This window comes from Schistocerca americana, chromosome 1 (assembly GCF_021461395.2).
Source record: "Schistocerca americana isolate TAMUIC-IGC-003095 chromosome 1, iqSchAmer2.1, whole genome shotgun sequence".
Classification (NCBI taxonomy): Eukaryota; Metazoa; Arthropoda; class Insecta; order Orthoptera; family Acrididae; genus Schistocerca; species Schistocerca americana.
Window position 1 is genome coordinate 557,433,384 of NC_060119.1, and position 20,211 is coordinate 557,453,594.

The 20,211-nt window shown below is 44.2% G+C and overlaps 1 protein-coding gene across 1 annotated transcript in view; it reads left to right on the forward strand.

Annotated features, from left to right (window-relative positions):
- Positions 1–11,253, forward strand: part of LOC124624816 — a 34,071-nt gene extending 22,818 nt beyond the window's left edge. Inside the window, exon 2 of the mRNA XM_047149131.1 lies at positions 9,111–11,253. Coding sequence (XP_047005087.1) covers positions 9,125–10,261 — 1,137 coding nt within the window. The 5' untranslated portion in view covers positions 9,111–9,124 and the 3' untranslated portion in view covers positions 10,262–11,253. The remainder of the gene's footprint in view (positions 1–9,110) is intronic.
- Positions 11,254–20,211: the final 8,958 nt, after the last annotated feature.

Genomic DNA, 20,211 nt, shown 5'->3' on the forward strand with positions numbered 1-20,211 from the left:
ACAAGTCCTGGTATGGCCCGAACGGACAACAACGGAGGGCCTGCACCCCCGCCACGGCCGGTAAGCCTGCGTCCTCCACGCCAACGATCGAGGTCTGAGACCCGCGACAGATCTGCAGGAAGGTTGCAGCACTTTTCAAGAAGCTGTGCGCACCTACATTACCCCAAGGTCAAGCTTCACGTTTATGAGGATAGCTAGCGGCGAAAACAACACCATCACCGACTCTAACCAGTACAAAGCACTTCCCAGAACTTCCGAACCGACAGGCTCCGTTGGCCTCCCCGACAAGACAGTCGGCATGGCAACAAGGACGACGACCACCAACGGCAACTCCACAAGAACAGTACTCCCTCGACTACACAGAACCTCTGAAGACCTTCTCAAGCATTTCTGACTTCCTCTCTAAGTTACAACAGCGGAACAGCTTTGCCATAATTACGACTACATTGAAGTATTTAACGAAGCACCAACCACCATCTCCAAACCGATGGCCCTTGTAATAGGTGCCTTGGCACTGTTTGCACATAGCTATGGCCTGTAGATCCACTACACGAAGGGACCTTTCACTCTGTATATTTAATGTCACATGAGTTTTATATAAGAAGATTGAATTGGAAGAATTTATTCTTCGTCATCGTCATAGCCTGCTTTAGGATAGACCGTGCCAATGCCCGTAGGGGAGGTACCGCCATTTTCATCAAGAATTCCATCACATTTACACCATAGGCTGTCCCAGCACTGGAAACTCTTGAGCCACAGCCATCACTATTTCTACTGCCTATTGCCACATCACACTTATCTCTGCATACCTCAACCCAAACAGGCAATTCATTGAATAGGATTTCCTGGAGATATTTGACCGATTTGAAAAAATCTTGATGTGTGGTGACCTTAACGCAAAGCACTTCGCATGGCACACTCGACGCATGAATCGGAGAGGAGAGAGACTCTATGCTTTGGAAGAAAGGCTTGATGCTATTACGTTCGCACCTGAGGACCAAACTCACATCCCATCGAACCCCCATCATAGACCGGATGTTCTGGATGTGGCTATGCAGACGATTGACCTCCAACCACCAACCTGTCTTGGCCGTGATCATAGAGGCTTTGCACTTAATGCAGCATCTATCACAAACGTCCACGAATTGGGACGAGCTTGAATGGTGGCTGCAAAACAATGTCTGACCAACTGCAGACGTTTCATCTGTAGCCCATATTGATGAAGCCATTGAGAAATTAAATGGGTAAATTCGCAGAGCATACAAACAGGCATCACTGACCACCATCTACCTTATGGCTTATCTTGAGTACTTCTCTACCTTTAGCCAAGGTTTAAAAACTTTCAAGAATAGCACCAGGCATCGCTGGCAGAAGATCGGAGAGAGATGAAATGCCTCTCATTCGAACTTCACTGACGTGCCCTGGAACATCGAACTGAAATGTGGGAAGACAAAATGTCCGCCTTCCTGCTCCAATCCCAGAACAAGCGGAGTCTTGTCCGCACCCTACAGGGTACATGACCACTGAACGAAGTACTCCAGGGACCTGCTGGACTGATGTACGACCCACTCGCCAAATGAAAAATTGTCACTTCGACTTATGAAGCTCAGAACGTTGTGGACACCCCACAGGGTGATGATGATGCAGATAGGATCAGGCAGAGAGTACCCTCAATCAGAGTGACTGTCCAGCAAGCACAACCACTTCTCACGACTCCAGTAGAAATCCGACGAATAATTCGCAACCTTGAGGTTCACTCTGCTCCTGGACCAGGTGGACTCACTCATGACCAACTTAAGCATGTCCCCCAGAAGCCACTTGTTTTGCTCACTTGTATCTACAGCAACTGCATGTTGTTGGGATATTTCCCACAGCCTTGGAAAGTTGCTCCGAAACCTGGAAAAGGGATAAGCCAGCCCTACAATCATAGAGCAATCAGTCTTTTGCTTACAATGTCCAAAATTCTTAAGTGGTTCCTACTCTAGATTATACGACCCATAATCCTGGACCAGGAAGTGATAAGGCCGGATCAGTTCGCATATCAACCTCGGTTTTCAGCGGAATTATAACTTCCGTGGATTTCAGAATATATCACTTCTAATGTGAATGCGTCTAATTACCCCGTCGCCATGTTTTTCGACATGGAGAAGGCGTAAGACCTGGTCTGGCGTGACTAAATGATCACCAAATTGTATGATATTCATATCCTCCCTGACTACTGCATCAAATCGATCATCAGATTTCTTGACGCCAGGAAGATAACGGTGAAATTAGGAAGACAAAGCTCCAGTCTCAAACACCTATCTCAAGGCACTCCACAGGGATCAGTTTTATCACCATTTCTCTTTGTAATCTATGTTAACTACTTTCCAGTTCTGCCACGAATGGTGCTTTGCTGATGATACGGCTTTGTTCTCGAGAAGCCGACGAGTCATAGTCGTCATCAACCGCCTCCAGCAACAACTGACGTTAACTGCTCAATGGGCAGCGCAAAACTGTAGTAAACTCAATATACTAGATGAGACGAAGGCCGTGATGTTTACATGATGACGCCCTGATCTCCATGATCGCCTGATTCTCCACAATCGACCTCTGAACTGGATGGACAGAGTTAAATATCTTTGTATTATCCTGGGCAACAAACTACTTTTTAACACACATGTAACAGGCTGCTAACCGAGCGAGGTGGCGCAGTGGTTAGCACACTGGACTCGCATTCGGGAGGACGACGGTTCAATCCTGTCTCCGGCCATCCTGATTTAGGTTTTCCGTGATTTCCCTAAATCGTTTCAGGCAAATGCCGGGATGGTTCCTTTGAAAGGGCACGGCCGATTTCCTTCCCAATCCTTCCCTACCCCGAGCTTGCGCTCCGTCTCTAATGACCTCGTTGTCGACGGGACGTTAAACACTAACCACCACCACCACCACGTAACAGGCTGCTACACCTTCTCCACCAGATCTACTCTATATTGGCCAGCACAGAACTACGAACCAGGACACAGCTCCATCTTTGTACTGCAACACTCCTCCTGGCGCTTCTTAACGGTTGATGGACATGATTCACAGTTTGCCCCTCATCCTTGTACCTCCTCCAGAGAGTCCAGAATTGGTGCTTTCGGGCCATAGTCTGTGCACCTCGTTGGGCCCGGATCCAGGACCTGCACAGTGAACATGACATGCCACTCTTCAGGGAACGGGTTCTGATGTCATCAAGGTTGAAGCATTACGTCCGACATCCAGGCACGTTGAGAATGTTGGCTCTGTGGCACCTGCTCAGTCACACAGTTGCGTAAGGTCAGGGTGCCACAAGCCATCGTGGAAGATCTTCTACACTTCTACAATGACGCCAACTTGAATCAGAGTGAATATATATATATATATATATATATATATATATATATATATATATATATATATGTGTGTGTGTGTATGTATGTATGTATGTGTATATATATATGTATATATACATGTGTGTGTGTGTGTGTGTGTGTGTGTGTGTGTGTGTGAGTGTGTGTGTGTGTGTGTGTGTGTGTGTGTGTGTGTGATGATGATGATGAAGTCCCATACTCCAAGATGCATAGGGGATAATGTGGGAGACCCACACTGCCGTACTATGCAAGGGTGCTCAAGGCTGCTTAAGACTAATAAACATGAAGGATTTGAGTCATTTACCTTCACACCCCAGAAGTAGTGTACAAAACATTTATTCGACCAATACTTGAACATTGCTCGTCAGTGCGAGATCCGTACAATTGGTAGAGTAAATAAAGAAGATCCAGAGAAGAGCAGCTCGTTTCGTCACAGGTGCATTTAGTAAGTGCGAAGGTGTCACAGAGATGCTCAGCCAGCTCCAGTGGCAGACGCTGCAAGAGTATCGTTCCGCATCAGGAAATGGTCTCCTGTTAAAGTTTCGAGAAAGTAGGTCCCTAGGGAAGTCAAACTTTAGGTTGTTCCCCATACGTATACTCGCGAGAAGACCATGAAGGTAAAATTAGAGAGATTCGAACCCACACGGAGTTTTACTAACAAAATTTGTTCACGCAACCATATACGGCAGGAACAGGAAAAGTGGGAAGAACAGTGGTGCACAAACCACCCTCCGCCAGACACCAGAAGGTAGCTAACGGAGTATACGTCAGGCAGTTCATTGTGACCACCTAACTAATACCCGATATGTCCACCTTTTGCAGGATTAAGAGCGACGACGTGTAGTGGCATGGAAGCAATAATAATAATGTCGTGTGACGAGGACCTCCCGTCGGGTAGACCGTTCGCCTGGTGCATGTCTTTCGATTTGAGCCCACTTCGGCGACTTGCGCGTTGATGGGCATGAAATGATGATGATTAGGACAGCACAACACCCAGTCCCTGAGCGGAGAAAATCCCTGACCCAGCCGGAAATCGAACCCGGGCCCTTTGGATTGACAGTCTGTTGTGCTGACCACTCAGCTACCCGGGGCGGACATGGAAGCAATGAGGCCTTGGCAGGTCACTGGAAGGAGTTGGCACATCACCTAATTCCCATAAATTCCGAGGAGGTGGGCGGTGAGCTCTGATGCCACGTCCACTCACATCCAAGATGTGTCCGATTCGGTTCAGATCTGGCAAGTTGGGGGGCTAGTACATCAGCTGGAACTCGCCACTATGTTCCTCGAACCACTCGATCACATTCCTGGCTTTATGACATGGCGCGTTATCTTACTGAAGATTGCCACTGCCGTCGGGAAACATGATCGTCATGTAGGGGTGTACGCGGTCTGCAACTAGTGCATCATCGTGCCTTGCACGAGCTCCACTGGACCCATGGATGCCCACGTGAATGTTCGCCCTAGCAAAATGGGGTCGCCGCCAGCTTGTCTCCGTCCTGCAGTGCAGGCAGGTGTCAAGGAGATGTTCCCGTGGAAGACGAAGGATTCGCGCCCTCTCATCGGTATGATGAGGGTATCGGGATTCATCAGACCATGCAACGCTCTGGCACTGCACCAACGTCCAGTGCCGATGGTCACGTTCCCTTATCAGTCATAGTTGCCGATGTTGTGGTGTTAACATTGCCACATGCATCGGTCGTCGGCTGCGGAGGCCCATCGTTAGGACTGTACACTGTGTGTTCAGACACACGTGTACTCTCCCCAGCATTAAAGTCTGGTGTTAGTTTCGCCACAGTTCGCCGCCTATCCTGTCTTACAGTTTGCCCAGTCTACAACTTCCGACATCTGTAATGAGGAGTGGCCGGAGAACCCCACGACATCTGGACATAATTTTCCCATTTCTTGAAGACACTCCCCATGGCTCTCCTTGGACACCCAACAGCTCTCAATCTGCCCTCGGTCAGACTCAGATAGATCGCGAGCCTTCCCCATCCTGCACACGACAGCACGTTCACTTATACCACACGCACTGTGCTTGTGTCTGACTAGCAGTCATTCCTCGCCAGGTGACGTTGCTATCGCCTGGATAGGGGATTATATCGATAGTAGGTCCGCGGTCATAATGTTCTGGCTGATACTAGTAGATGTAGATGTACAGTACATTTTTGTTGTTTCTTCTCCCACTGTAACCGGAGGGGAATATTGGTGACAGGAGGCAGTGAGAGCCTCTCCGGTGCAACCTGTGCATTTCCATGTGGGGAGGTCGCTGGAAAACGGGTAGTGAAGAATCAGCATAAGAGTTATAGCGACTACAGAATGTTCTGCTGTGCAACCAAGCGATTTTTATCCAGGGAACAGAACACGGCTGATAATCTCTGTCCATCGTAATGCTTTGTCGGCCAGAACTCTGGGGCGAATTTCTAAATTATTACTGCCTACGAATGTGACTGTTTACGACTATCAACTGTGCTCTGAAGTGTGACAAATTTCATAAAAGTTAATCAACTCAATGACAGTGGATAAGCCGTTAACTGCCATTATGCTCTTACGTTCTGTTGAATGGAAAAACATAGTGCAGAAATATTTTGAGCCTGGTAAGGAGCGAACTGAGACATCTATGGACTCAAATGGGTTCTACTTTGAAGGTGACCAGACTTCTTCTTCTACTACTTCTTCTTACTCTTTCCCTACGCATATCGAGTCGTCATTCTTGGCAAGTCTTCTCCATTTTCCCCGATCCCACACTTCCTTTTCCCTAAGATGTTTCTCCAAGTCCTTGCGTACACAATCCATCTTCATCTTCCTCTTCTACTTGCTCTGTCATGTTGCGCTACCATTTCTATAGTTCTCTTGTCAACTTTTCATAACTTGTCCATAGTATTGGAGTCTACCTTCTTGAACCTTCTTTCAAATGCCCGTCATTTTAACGCTACCTCTTATTCTCTCGTTTCTGACCTTATCGGTTCTGGTGACGCCATAAAATTTTCTTAATAATCTCATTTCAGTCGCCTACATTACCTTACAATGTGCCTTAATTTGTGCCCATGTGTCTGCTCCATACAGCACTGCAGGTCTCAGTGCTCACGTGTACACCATTCCTTTAGTTTTGACATTAATGTTTCTGTCTGACAATACATCTGACGAGGTTTTCCAGTTCATTCAAGCTACCTGCACTTTTCGGACTAATTCCATGTCTGAATTATCATCATTGCATACTGTTATTCTAAGTAGTTAAAGCTACCTACTTTCTTCCAGTTCTGTCTGTACAACTGGATTGTTTCTTCTCCTGTCCTCCTAGGAACATGTCCTTCGTTTTCTTCCTCTTGATTTTTATCCCTCTGTCTTCCGAAGCTTTTCTCCAACTTTCCAATCTAATTCCAGCTCGTCCTTCTTAGTGCTACTGAGCACTGTATCATCTACGAACATCAGAAACCAAAGACATTGTTCCCTTACAGCTTCTTATAATACATTGATGACCAGACTGAAAAGTGACCAGCACTGGTTCAACAGATTTGGTAACTATACATTTGTTGCATCAGTCTCGTTTCTTTTTTGCACGTTCTCTTAGTCGATATTTTTCGACAGAGCTCATGAACAAGTCTGTTGTAAAATGCTCATCCAATTCCATTGATTTTGATTAAACTTCTCTCGTGCTAATACGCTATTACAGACAGATCGTTAACAACACGAACTATCTCGTTTCGTTTCGATGGAAGCAGTATATTTCCGAAATCTGACACTTGTCTAACACGACTTCATTTGGTACAGTCAAAGACTATCATGGGCTATAGTCGTTCTGTTACTTCGGCCTTGTATTACATACACACATCAAAAAACTTATGCATCACCTCGGTTCCGAGAGTTCCCGAACCTGTACAGGAATTTTGAATAGAGACCAACATAACCATCATTTCTGCCCTTTTTATTGCTCATGAACACCACACATTGCATGTTGTACTACCATACAGCGAGGTCTTCAGAGGTGGTGGTGGTGCAGATTGCTGTACACACTGGTACCTCTAATACCCAGTAGCACGTCCTCATGCATTGAAACATGCCTGTATTCGTCGTGGCATACTATCCACAAGTTCATCAACGCACTGTTGGTCCAGATTGTCCGACTCCTCAACGGCGATTCGGCGTAGATCCTTCAGAGTGGTTGGTGGGTCACATCGCCCATAAACAGTCTTCTGTGCATCCCAGGGATGTTCGACAGGGTTCGTCTGGAGAACATACTAGCCACTCAAGTCGAGCGATGTCATTGTCCTGAAGGAAGTCATTCATAAGATATACACGATGGGGGCGCGAATTGTAGTCCATGAAGACGAATGCCTCGCCAGTACGCTGCCGATAAGGTTGCATTATCGTTCGGAGGAGGTATTCACGTATCGTACAGCCGTTACTGTGCCTTCCGAGACCACCAGCGTCGTACGTCGGCCCCCCATAATGCCCCGCCAAAACAGCAGGGAACCTACACCTTGCTGCACTCGCTGGACAGTGTGTCTAAGGCGTTCAGCCTGACCGGGTTGCCCCCAAACACGTCTCCGACGATTGTCTGGTTGAAGGCACATGCGACACTCATCGGTGAAGAGAACGTGATGCAAATTCTGAGCGGTCCATTTGGCATGTTGTTGGGCCCATCTGTACCGCACTGCATGGTGTCGTGGTTGCAAAAATGGACCTCGCCATGGACGTCGGGAGTGAAGTTGCGCATCATGCAGCCTACTGCGAGTAGTTTGAGTCGTAACACGACGTCCTGTGGCTGCACTAAAAGCATTATTCAACATGGTGGCGTTGCTCAGGGTTCCTCCAAGCCATAATCCGTAGGTAGCGGTCATCCACTGCAGTAGTAGCACTAGGGCGGCCTGAGCGAGATACGTCATCAACAGTTCCCGTCTCTCTGTATCTCCTCCATGTCCTAACACATCAGTTTGGTTCACTCCGAGACGACTGGACACTTCCCTTGTTGAGAGCCCTTCCTGGCACAAAGTAACAATGCGGACGTGATCGAACTGCGGTACTGACCGTCTAGGCATGGTTGAACTACAGACAACACGAGCTGTGTACCTTCTTCCTGGTGGAAGGACTGGAACTGATCGACTGTAGGACTCCCTCCAACTAATAGGCGCTGCTCATACATGGTTGTTTGCATCTTTGCGTGGGTTTGATGACATCTCTGAACAGTCAAAGGGACTGTGGCTGTGATACAATATCCACAGTCAAGGTCTGTCTTTAGGAGTTCTGGGAACGGGGGTGATGCAAAACTGTTCTTGATGTGTGTATTACATACAACGAACGAAACAAACACTGTTCCATACCATCCCCATGGAGGCTACCGATACTGTTACTGAGCGTGGTGAGGCAGTGATTACGACAATGGACTCGCAGTTTGGAGGACGATGGTTCAGGTCCTTGTCTAACCATTCAGATTTATGTAGCCCGTGATTTCTGTCTATCTGTTAACCCAAATGTGAGATTGGTTTCTTTAAAAATAACACGACCGATTTCCGCCTGTGTTCTTTCCCCAATCCAATTTTCTTTTCAGTCTGTAATGACATCATCGTCGTCTTTCCTTTCCACAACTTTCAGTGTTATCTGCGAGAAAGTTCCTGTTAACTTTTGACGTGATGAATGAGTATATTCTTGTCCGTTATGAAAACCAGTAGTATGTTCGTACATCATTATTCTTACTATCGTGTCGGTAAAAATTGTTAACTGCAATTTTTTTATCTTTCTTTCCAGATTATACAACAGCCATGGATCGAGGACCAACATCCATACACAGGATGCCTCCAGAGTTGACACAGAAGATATTTTCATATTTGCCAGATGACGACCTTGTCAACTGCGCTTTCCACGTGTGCAGAAGATGGAAGGAAATAGCAACCTGCACCAAACTGTGGGGAACGCGGAAGCTATGTGTGAGAGACAAAAACCTCGGATCTCAGCTGTCAGATCTGCTGTGGAACACTGCCTTGTTGCGTTTCTTCTGCGTCAAGAAAGCGAGCGCTTTTCGCGCCAAGTACAGCGGTGGGAACCTCGTGGTGAATAATGGCCCAGTCAACAGCTCCGCCGACCTCAGTCTGGCCCAGTTCAAAGCGTGTGCCTTCATGAGTCACGTCAAGAGCGTAAAAATGGAGGACGACATCCTCGTCATGTGTCTAGGTGACCCAGAGGACAGGCCCACTCCCCGCAAGGAGATCGTATGCAAGCCAAAGAATGTTACGGCTCATAAATCGTGCAACGTTAAGCCGGAGGAACACAAGAACTGCCTGTTCGAGGGTTCGGTGAGTGGGTCGAAGGTAGGAGACGTCGTGGTGGTTACCAGACTGGGCCCGCCTGAGCAGAGTGTTTACAATCCTGGTCCCGCGCCTCCCAAAGCTCCGGAGGTCCACAAAAAGGACGAAAGCGGCCCGAAAGAGAAGCCGAAGTACTGTGGCTTTGGGGACGAGGCCCTGGCTACGGTGTTCAGCTGCTGTCCCGCATTGGAGAGCCTCGACCTGTGGGGACTGCAGCTGTCGGACAACACGCTGCAGCTGCTGGCGCTCTGCAGGCAGCTAACAGCCTTCAGGCTGGCCAAGTGCACCGGAGTGACGTCACTGGGTTCGCTGGCGCGCTGCAGAAAACTGTCCCACTTGACTGTGGACACCTGCCCAGACCTCGGGGCGGCCGCGCTGCGGCAGCTCGCCAAGATGCCCAGCCTCGAGACCATCGAGCTGTACGAGTGCGACATGTCTGGCTTCCCGTTCGCGCAGATCGTTCCTGGCCTGCCACTGCTCTCCAGCATCACCATCGTCAACTGCAAAGGTTTCAGCCAGAAGGATCTGTCCCTCTTCGACAGAGAAGACTTGGACCTTACCATAGAGTTTGCGCAGAATGCAGTAGATCCTTAGATTCTATCATGTGCACGAAACACTGCATATGTAAGTGAGTTGAGGCTAATAACACACACTGAGTGTGCAGTGTCTCATTTCATTTTTCTGGTGTTCTTGAGTGCGTTAATGGGCTTGGACTCACCGCCTGACCTTTTCGGCTGTGATTGTATCAGTGGTGGCCACGAGAACTACAAGGAGTCGAGAACTCTATTTTCGATAACTTAAGGGACTCAAAGGCACAGTCCTGAACCGAAAACCTTAACGAGTACAACCTCGCTGCAGGGGGCTTCATATGCCTCTACCACGCAATGAGCTGTACTTGCAAAGTTCTCAGTTCTCAGATGTGTAGTAAGCCACTGTGCAGGGAAAATAATGGTATTATTTTTTGTGTTGCTATAGGGATTAAAACATTTTTGAGTACCTAGCTCTGGACTTCAACTAAAAACTAAGTTACTTCATTAGTTTCAAATGAAGCAATATGGTTCCAGAGACCTTTTCATGCTTCAGACATCTGTGATGTATGTATGCAGACTGAAGGACGAATAAAAATTTCTACCAAGTCCTGGATTCGTATCTGGGTTTTCTGCTCACTTGACAAATGCGCTGATCACTACATCACCTCGGTACAGTCGCTCTGCGCTACTGCACGGGTTAACTTGGCACACCTCCCTTCACAATCTAAGTGGGCTGAGGCGTGAATGAGAATGTCGATTGAGAAGGGAGGCGTGAATACTCTGTACAGTTTTGCAAATCCCCTGAACCAGTGAGGTGTAGTGACTAGAGCATCAGACCTGTGAGCAGGAGACCTCGGTTCGAATCCCAGTATTGGTACAAATTTTCATTCATCTCTTGGTCTGCATATACACATTTAGTATTTTCGTCAGATTTGTTTCCCAAATATTGTATCCTCTAGTGTTTCCATAAGCATTTTTAAAAATTAATGGAGTAATTCTTAGCGAAATTCCTTAGGGCAATGTTAATGGAAAATAAAAAGTGTACAGAGTCTTAAATAGTTTCCTTTTTTAAATACATCCTTTAATACATCATTATTTTTGTATAAAAATGAATAAGTAAGAGGTATTGCCCAAATTACCGCAGTAGGGGGCAGCTAGAAAGAAAATGGAAACGAACAAACAACTGAGAACTGGTACAAATTGATCCGCAACTTGTAACGGAAAGCGATGTTCTCGGATGTCGAATTCGAATATTTGTCATCAGTTCTCAAGGATGTTTACGCGAGAGAAGCATCAGAAATGGATCGCGAATCTGGATGACAGCTGCCAAAACATGACGTGTCGCGTACTGGTCTGCAAGACTAGGGAAGACAAAGGCTAGAACTAGAGTTGTAAAAGTACCACAGGCTACCGTAGGCTACGAAAGTTTCCCTAATAGCTTCGCTCACGTAAGGCCGTACTCGCGTTACCTGTTCGGTAGCTGTGTTGCATATCTGTCGAGCGTTACCTCATAACGATCGCTTTCTTTACACATGCGATCATTGTCGTACCAGATTTCCCCAAAAACTGGAAGTGATGAACCGTCTAGAAACTGAGTGAGGGTATACAAGCGGCTGGATAACCTGCGGAACATTTTTGTTGTACATAGTTATCCTCCTGTCTGCTGCTTAAAAATAAACTGTATTTATAGTACTAGCACAATTGAAACTGTCAATGTTTAATTGAGATTTTATTCGAAAATTGTTGATTTGTAACGTGAAACAGAGGGATGCTGTAGTAAAATAAAAATTTATCATATAGCACTTGAAATCGCAGTTTCCTCAACAAAAAAGAAAAAAAGTCAAACATAAGTTTCAATTCTTCGTCGAACTTATATAAAACATATTTTTGCTGGTTATAAACAACTTCCGCATTTATTGAATACAAAATAACTACTATGTACATAATGTTTGTTTGTAAATTGTCCTTACATCAAAAGTAATTACATTGGTTACATAAAAGCACAGAAGTTATGCCATCAATTAATTTTCATTACTTATAAATGCAATTTATATTTTGTGAGGATATAAAATACACCATGGGCTAACACTGAGCGATGTGTGGTTCTAATTATTTGCAAGACAAATAACTAAACAAACAAAATCCACAGAGGAGTCGCCAGCTCCCAGTTGCTCTCTTACACATTCATTTATGTTTCCCTACCAATACTGTCAGTAATCTTATCATTTACTACGTCATTTATGGAATTACCGAACCATAGTTTTGGTAGAGCGCAACTCTAGCTAAAACAAAGAATTGTATCAGTATATATTTAATAAAGGTGTAAATGGATGCTCATACAAATAAAGGGACGGCAGTGTAATTTCCACTGAGGTTGCAAACACAAAAACACTATGTACTGTCACAAAGAGAAGTGAAAAATCATACTGCAGAAATAATACATGAGTTATAGATGCAGAATTCATGTATGTTATGACTACCAGGTAGCATTTACGAAAATAAATCAAAAATCTTAAGAGACTTAGTAAAAACCTGTCGCCTACATTGATAAATCAATCACTTAAACTTGTAAGCAAAACTCATTGTGTTGATGCTATTACAGCAGACTGTCTACTCCACCAGAGTACTACTTACTGCTTACTACATCACATAAAACCTGGGCTGGTGGAAATGATACTTGACGTAGATTTCTGATATCCATTTAAAAGATGAAACATTAATTGTTGGAGAATTTTTAGCGTTTTTGAATGATGAATAGTGGTTCATATGCCAAAGGCCGTACTAGCTACTATGGGTAACAGAAATTAAGGCAGTTTTCATTATTTGAAAAGTGAAGCGTGGTTCAAAAGAGAGGACTATGGGTAGCAGAAACTAATGCAGTATCCATCTTCACAAAAGAAGAGAAACGACTAAAAATAATACTAACAGTCATTGGTCATATCAGAATCGCCCACTTTTTGAGCTGATAAAACTTCTAATTGAGTTTCACGGTAAGAGCTGCATTGTAGTAATTAATACACTCGTGGAAATTGAAATAAGAACACCGTGAATTCATTGTCCCAGGAAGGGGAAACTTTATTGACACATTCCTGGGGTCAGATACATCACATGATCACACAGACAGACCCACAAGCACATAGACACAGGCAACAGAGCAGGCACAATGCCGGCACTAGTACAGTGTATATCCACCTTTCGCAGCAATTCAGGCTGCTATTCTCCCATGGAGACGATCGTAGAGATGCTGGATGTAGTCCTGTGGAACAGCTTGCCATGCCATTTCCACCTGGCACCTCAGTTGGACCAGCGTTCGTGCTGGACGTGCAGACCGCGTGAGACGACGCTTCATCCAGTCCCAAACATGCTCAATGGGGGACAGATCCGGAGATCTTGCTGGCCAGGGTAGTTGACTTACACCTTCTAGAGCACGTTGGGTGGCACGGAGTACATGCGGACGTGCATTGTCCTGTTGGAACAGCAAGTTCCCTTGCCGTTCTAGGAATGGTAGAACGATGGGTTCGATGACGGTTTGGATGTACCGTGCACTATTCAGTGTCCCCTCGACGATCACCAGTGGTGTACGGCCAGTGTAGGAGATCGCTCCCCACACCATGATGACGGGTGTTGGCCCTGTGTGCCTCGGTCGTATGCAGTCCTGATTGTGTCACTCACCTGCATGGCGCCAAACACGCATACGACCATCATTGGCACCAAGGCAGAAGCGACTCTCATCGCTGAAGACGACACGTCTCCATTCGTCCCTCCATTCACGCCTGTCGCGACACCACTGGAGGCGGGCTGCACGATGTTGGGGCGTGAGAGGAAGACGGCCTAACGGTGTGCGGGACCGTAGCCCAGCTTCATGGAGACGGTTGCGAATGGTCCTCGCCGATACCCCAGGAGCAACAGTGTCCCTAATTTGCTGGGAAGTGGCGGTGCGGTCCCCTACGGCACTGCGTAGGATCCTACGGTCTTGGCGTGCATCCGTGCGTCGCTGCGGTCCGGTCCCAGGTCGGCGGGCACGTGCACCTTCCGCCGACCACTGGCGACAACATCGATGTACTGTGGAGACCTCACGCCCCACGTGTTGAGCAATTCGGCGGTACGTCCACCCGGCCTCCCGCATGCCCACTATACGCCCTCGCTCAAAGTCCGTCAACTGCACATACGGTTTACGTCCACGCTGTCGCGGCATGCTACCAGTGTTAAAGACTGCGATGGAGCTCCGTATGCCACGGCGAACTGGCTGACACTGACGGCGGCGGTGCACAAATGCTGCGCAGCTAGCGCCATTCGACGGCCAACACCGCGGTTCCTGGTGTGTCCGCTGTGCCGTGCGTGTGATCATTGCTTGTACAGCCCTCTCGCAGTGTCCGGAGCAAGTATGGTGGGACTGACACACCGGTGTCAATGTGTTCTTTTTTCCATTTCCAGGAGTGTATATTGCAATGCTTATGAGCCGCCCCAAGTGGAAGACATGCTTTGTTGCCCCTCAGTGATTTTCGCTGTTGTTATTGAGTCGGAGAGAAAGGAAAAATGACCAAGGGTGAGGGTATCACGGAGGCGGTCATCTTCCCCCTCCCCCTGAAGAACATCTTTGACACACTAGTGGGGAAGGTGTCACTACTTAGCTACTCCAACCCCGAGCACTTCGCATGTTTATTTACAAATATAAGACCGCTTCGAAATTCCAGATCGTAATATTTTATTGCTTGCTTCGATTACAGGCACAATAAGCTGCTTGGTTAGGTTCTTGTTAACATGTCCGTCTCCCCCGACAAATAGGCCAATAACTCACTTGACTGTTGCACTCGTTTCTAATGTGCCACAGACGGCTGAAATACCACAGTACAATAACAATAACTTATTTACATCAGCGCTTAGTAGGTCAGTTTAACTTAACTGCCAAGAAATCGCAATTCACAGAAATTTATTATCTGAAAGGCGTTTGCGGGACGCTTATTTTTCATGCTGTTTCATTTTTCGATTTTTCGAAAGTTAGCTGAGGAATTTGGAGTTTGATTCATGTAAAAATCGGAACGTATGCAGTAAGATGTTCTTCAGGGGGAGGGGGATGATGACCACCACCTCCGTGACACACTCACCCTTGGTAATTTTTCCTTTCTCTTAGACTCACTACATCACGCTTTTGTCGGGATCGTGACATAATGTGTATTTTCGAAAGTTTAGAAATGTCACACAAAATTTGTACTACATCATCAGATATAAACTACATTTGTTCATCTTACAAATATTGGCAGCATTATTCTTGTTGAGACAATCATCCCATATTTTATATAAAAAGGAATCAGCGAAGTTAATTTAGAATCTATTTGTTAACTGTTCAGAAAAAACATTGCAGCTGCCACAATGAGGCCCCATTGTTAATGTTGTTTTCAGATACCGGTACAAATAAAGTTAGATGCTGTTTGTAAGCAGCTGGAAATCGCCCTGACTGCTATCAATTGATTGAAGCGGATGTGGCGGGTTATGTTGGGTAAAATTACTGAGAGTCACATAGCAGGGATACCAAAGGACTTCAACTGCTATCCTCTCCCATGGATACTGACATCACACCAGGAAATACAACAGTTATTACCATTCGTCGAATTACAGTGAAGGAGGAGAGTTTGATATTCTGTCTTCCACTGAAACTGAAATTGAGGCATTGCGACTTGCCATGTCGGGAAACTTGCCGTTACTTGCATCATGGGAGCGAGTGTGCAGCATGTTAAGTGTCTAATCATTGGCAGTACCCCTTTAGAGATACGATAGCAAGGGATACGAATGATCACAGTTTATACTCATTGAGAAATCCTGGCGCCTTATTCAGTGTATTGTAGAGGCTGTTGCAGCATCCAAGGAAGGAACAGAGTGCAACCAGTTGCAGATTACAGTGTGCATTGGAACAGACAGTGCTTGTTATTTAGGCTCTGAGGTCATACTTGGATCATCTGAGCAACTGGCAGAGAAGGTTATGTCATGATCATGGCCCCCTAGTTCTGAGTGGAGTGGATGGCCTGAACCAGAGACTTCAACAATTCTTTAACAAGCAAGCCTGCAACTTGCTAAGCTTGCACAATAGGGTTGAGAACTGTAGGGTCTCCATAAATTAGTCAGAACTGTATTATACATTTTTTTGAAAGCGTTTCCTGTAGAAATTCTTTACCAGTTTACCTCGAAATTATTTTATCAACAAATATATGGATATTTCAAGAAATTCATTTTGAGCACTCTAGGGACTACTTGGTAAAACTTTGGGAGGGAGCATCCACACTCCCAAAGTCCCGTTGCAAAGTTTAGCAAACTGTTTCATATACAGTGCTCATCAGGGCTATAAAGCTCATCATTTTCTAGAAACACTTATAGAGTATTGCACTACATGTTTGTATATCCTTCTGTTAAGTATTATCCCAGTTAATCAGACAGATCAAGGCTTCCTTAATGGAAGGAGTTCAATAGAAATAAATATTTCTAACTTGTTGCTGACAAAAGGTCTTGAGCAGCTGAGAAACCAAAGCTCACTTGATAGTCATTCTGTAGGTGTGGTTGTGCTTACACACTAACAAATGTGAGAATGTTGTATGGTTGGAGGCAGACTATGTCTTAGATGAGTCATTTATGCACCAATGACAATGCAGCTGCTAATTTTCATGTTGAGACACTGTGACACAAAACATGCTTTCCTGGACAGAAAATAAGAAATGCTAAGGATTGTACCTTACATCTAGCAAGAATACTACAACTTATTCACACATTCATATTGAGGTGTGGTAGAGCTATGAAATCTCCTATACACTCATCTCAGTGTTAATAAGTTGTTACATTAAAATAATGGAGGAGAGAAGGAGTCAAGCCTAATCATATCTTTATGGAAGCAAGATTTTCTTAAAATGAGATTGGTGAAAGCTGCATCATGTTCCAAGTGAAGAGACATGAGATATTTGAATTTTAACTGTGCTTACTCGCCCATATTCATGAGAGCCAGTGACGGCCATGTGCAGCCATTGTCACGGAGGCATGTGAAGATGCATCCAAAAACACAAGTCAGCTTGGCTGGAATTCAGACTGTGGCATGTGGAAGTTCAAAGGCTGGTGTAAGAATATTAACAGTGCCCAAAATAAAAATACAGCATAGTTTACAGAGATGCACATCCCTTAGCTATGACCTGGTGGAACAGTACAAGAGAACATCAGCTCCACCTCTACACATGATAAGCTGTGATGTTGCTCATACTGAGTTAGCAACATCTAATCAAGTACAGTTGTGTAGGCATGAAATTTGATTCATGCTGGAGAAGGATATTTTGATTTGTGACAATCTATACAGTCTTTCCTGTTGGTAATTAGGATGCTGTGACTATTCCGCTGTTCACTGCCTCAGTGTTGTGATTTTCTTGTCACTAATGCCCACTTGGTCATGATAGGGAGGGGTTTAGATTATTTTTGTGTCTTGGAAAATACCAGGTATTAATTGCCAGCAAATGCTAAACTAAACTGCCATTGTGGTTTGAAATCCCACAAGGCAGACAGTTATGCAGCACAGCATAGCAGTGTTGTGGCAGCTTAGAATGATAAAGTCATATGTGAGTAACTTTTTGTTTCAGATTGATAGTGTTCCCACTTCATGCTGTGTCCTATCACTCGTGCACTGACTTTAACACCTCGTTCAAAGTCACTTAAATCTTGATAACCTGCCATTGTAGCAGCAGTAGCCAATATAACAACTGCACCAGATACTTGTTATCTTATATAGGTGTTGCCAACCACAGCACATTATTCTGCCTATTTACATAGCTCTGTATTTGAATACACATGCCTACAGCAGTTTCTTTGGTGCTTCAGTGTATTTTTGGGAATGAACACACTCACTAGCAAGTAAAGGACCAGTACTATGATAAATATTAATTTCTATGGCATGAGGGATTTGTTGTTGCTATTTTTAATTCGTTAATCTGTATATAGTTTGAAAAATAAAATGACTTTCAACTGCACTCTTGTAAAGACTTTAGATATATGCCTACTTTGTTCCTTTTTACACATTAATTTTAGCCCTGTAGTATGAAATTAAGATGACCACATATTTTACTTATCTCATAGTGAAACAGCTATAAAAGTTGAGAATTTTACGCTGAGCATAATGCTTTTCAGCTGGGTGGCCACACTTTGTTTTGATCACAATTTAGCTGTAGTCATTTGTATAGGTAGACCACTGGCTGATGATCATATTTACACAAAAATACTTGCAGCAGTTACTGCTTCATATTCTACCGTTCACCAATGTTAATTACATTGTATACATCTGCCTGCATTGGTAACTGACAGATTTAAGTCTAAGGTAATTCAACAAAAGTTTTGCTCTCATTGACAACATTTTCAGTTCTGTTTATTGTCACTGTTCAGTAATTCAAAACTGTCAATATTTTACATAATTTTCCTATAGTTGGATAGCTAAACAGATTAGAGGTTTTGTATGTACCTATTATACATATACTATAAAAAAAATTCTTTTTTAAAAGTCATTCAACAATAGTCTATTCATTTAACTTTAACATGTAATTACTTATGTTCATTTTCGATATTTATTTATTGTTTTCTTTTCTTTCCTATGTTTATTTTATGCATTTGATTCCTCTTTGTCTATGTGTTAATGTTGCACTTCTTCCAGAATCAGAGTGGGTATCCTTGCTCCATCCACATCAATTCAGGAAAGTTTTGTTAGTACTAGGAGCTATCTTCTACGCTGCTTAAGCTATGAAATCCCATCAAATCTCATTCTCTCCAACAGCTTGCTCATTAAAGTTTGTTGATGCAGACATCTCTCCTTTTTTGACAGTTTTTCAGATTTTCATTTCCTGTCCCTCACCAAATTCCATAGACCCCATCATGAAAGAGAAACTTGAGAGATAAAAAATGAATCAGGTTATATATAAAAGATGAGGGTCAGGTGTTAAAGTCAACACTCATAACTACTGTTGAATTGTTGTATTTGCTCTCGTAGCCATGTGTGAGTGTTTGTCTGTGTGAAAGTACACTGACACAAAAAAAGAGTGGTAGCTCAAAAACTAGGAGCGAATATAAATCTGTGTAATGTTACCTGTTTTTATGTGCTACGCACAAATTAGGTATACATGAGTACTTCCTTTTGCTCATTCCCTTTATTATTTCCAATGAGAAATTTCTGTTAAATAAAACAGTTTATTCAGATATGAACAGATATTCAAAATGTAATACTGTACAAAAAGTGTACTGAAAAAGAAAGAATAATTTATTTAAAAAAATAGAAAACAATGTACTGTACATGTATTTTCATACCTCCTCCTGATATTTCCTACAAGATATTTCTCATTTATAAGGGGAAGCTGAGGAAAATAGTGTTTGCAGTCATAATACATGTGAGCACCAACATGTTTGCTATGAAGGCAGAGTTCTGACAGGTTCTAGGCATACACATTGTGCAATAACACTGTGATGTCCACTTGCACTTTCACAAAATGTATTGACATAATATTATTGTGCAATAAACACTGAACATATGAGGAACATACTGCCAAAATCAGGTTGATGCATTGGAGAAAGCTGTCCAAGTGAGTGTTTTTGCTCCACAACAATGCTGCAGCTTGTTCTTTGCAGGGCACATCACATAATGACTATAAAATATTTCTCGCACTCAGGTAGTCTCCTGGTATGGCACCCAGTGAACCTCTATCCTTGGATGAAGAAACATTTGCATGGTAGGTATTTACAGAAGGATGATTAGATAATTTTCATGGTGGATGGTATCAACTCCCAAGCTGTCTGTTTATCTGAAAGTCCAACAAATAACTACATAAAATTCTACATATTAAAATAGCTGTTTGTTCATGACCTTATCTGCAGTCATGAAGTAATGATAATAGTTGGATATATAGATGTACTCATCCATAGAATACAATTTTTACAGTTCTTATAATTACTCTTATAGTATTTATAATTATACCATATGGCATTGCTTAATGTATGGGATATGCATGA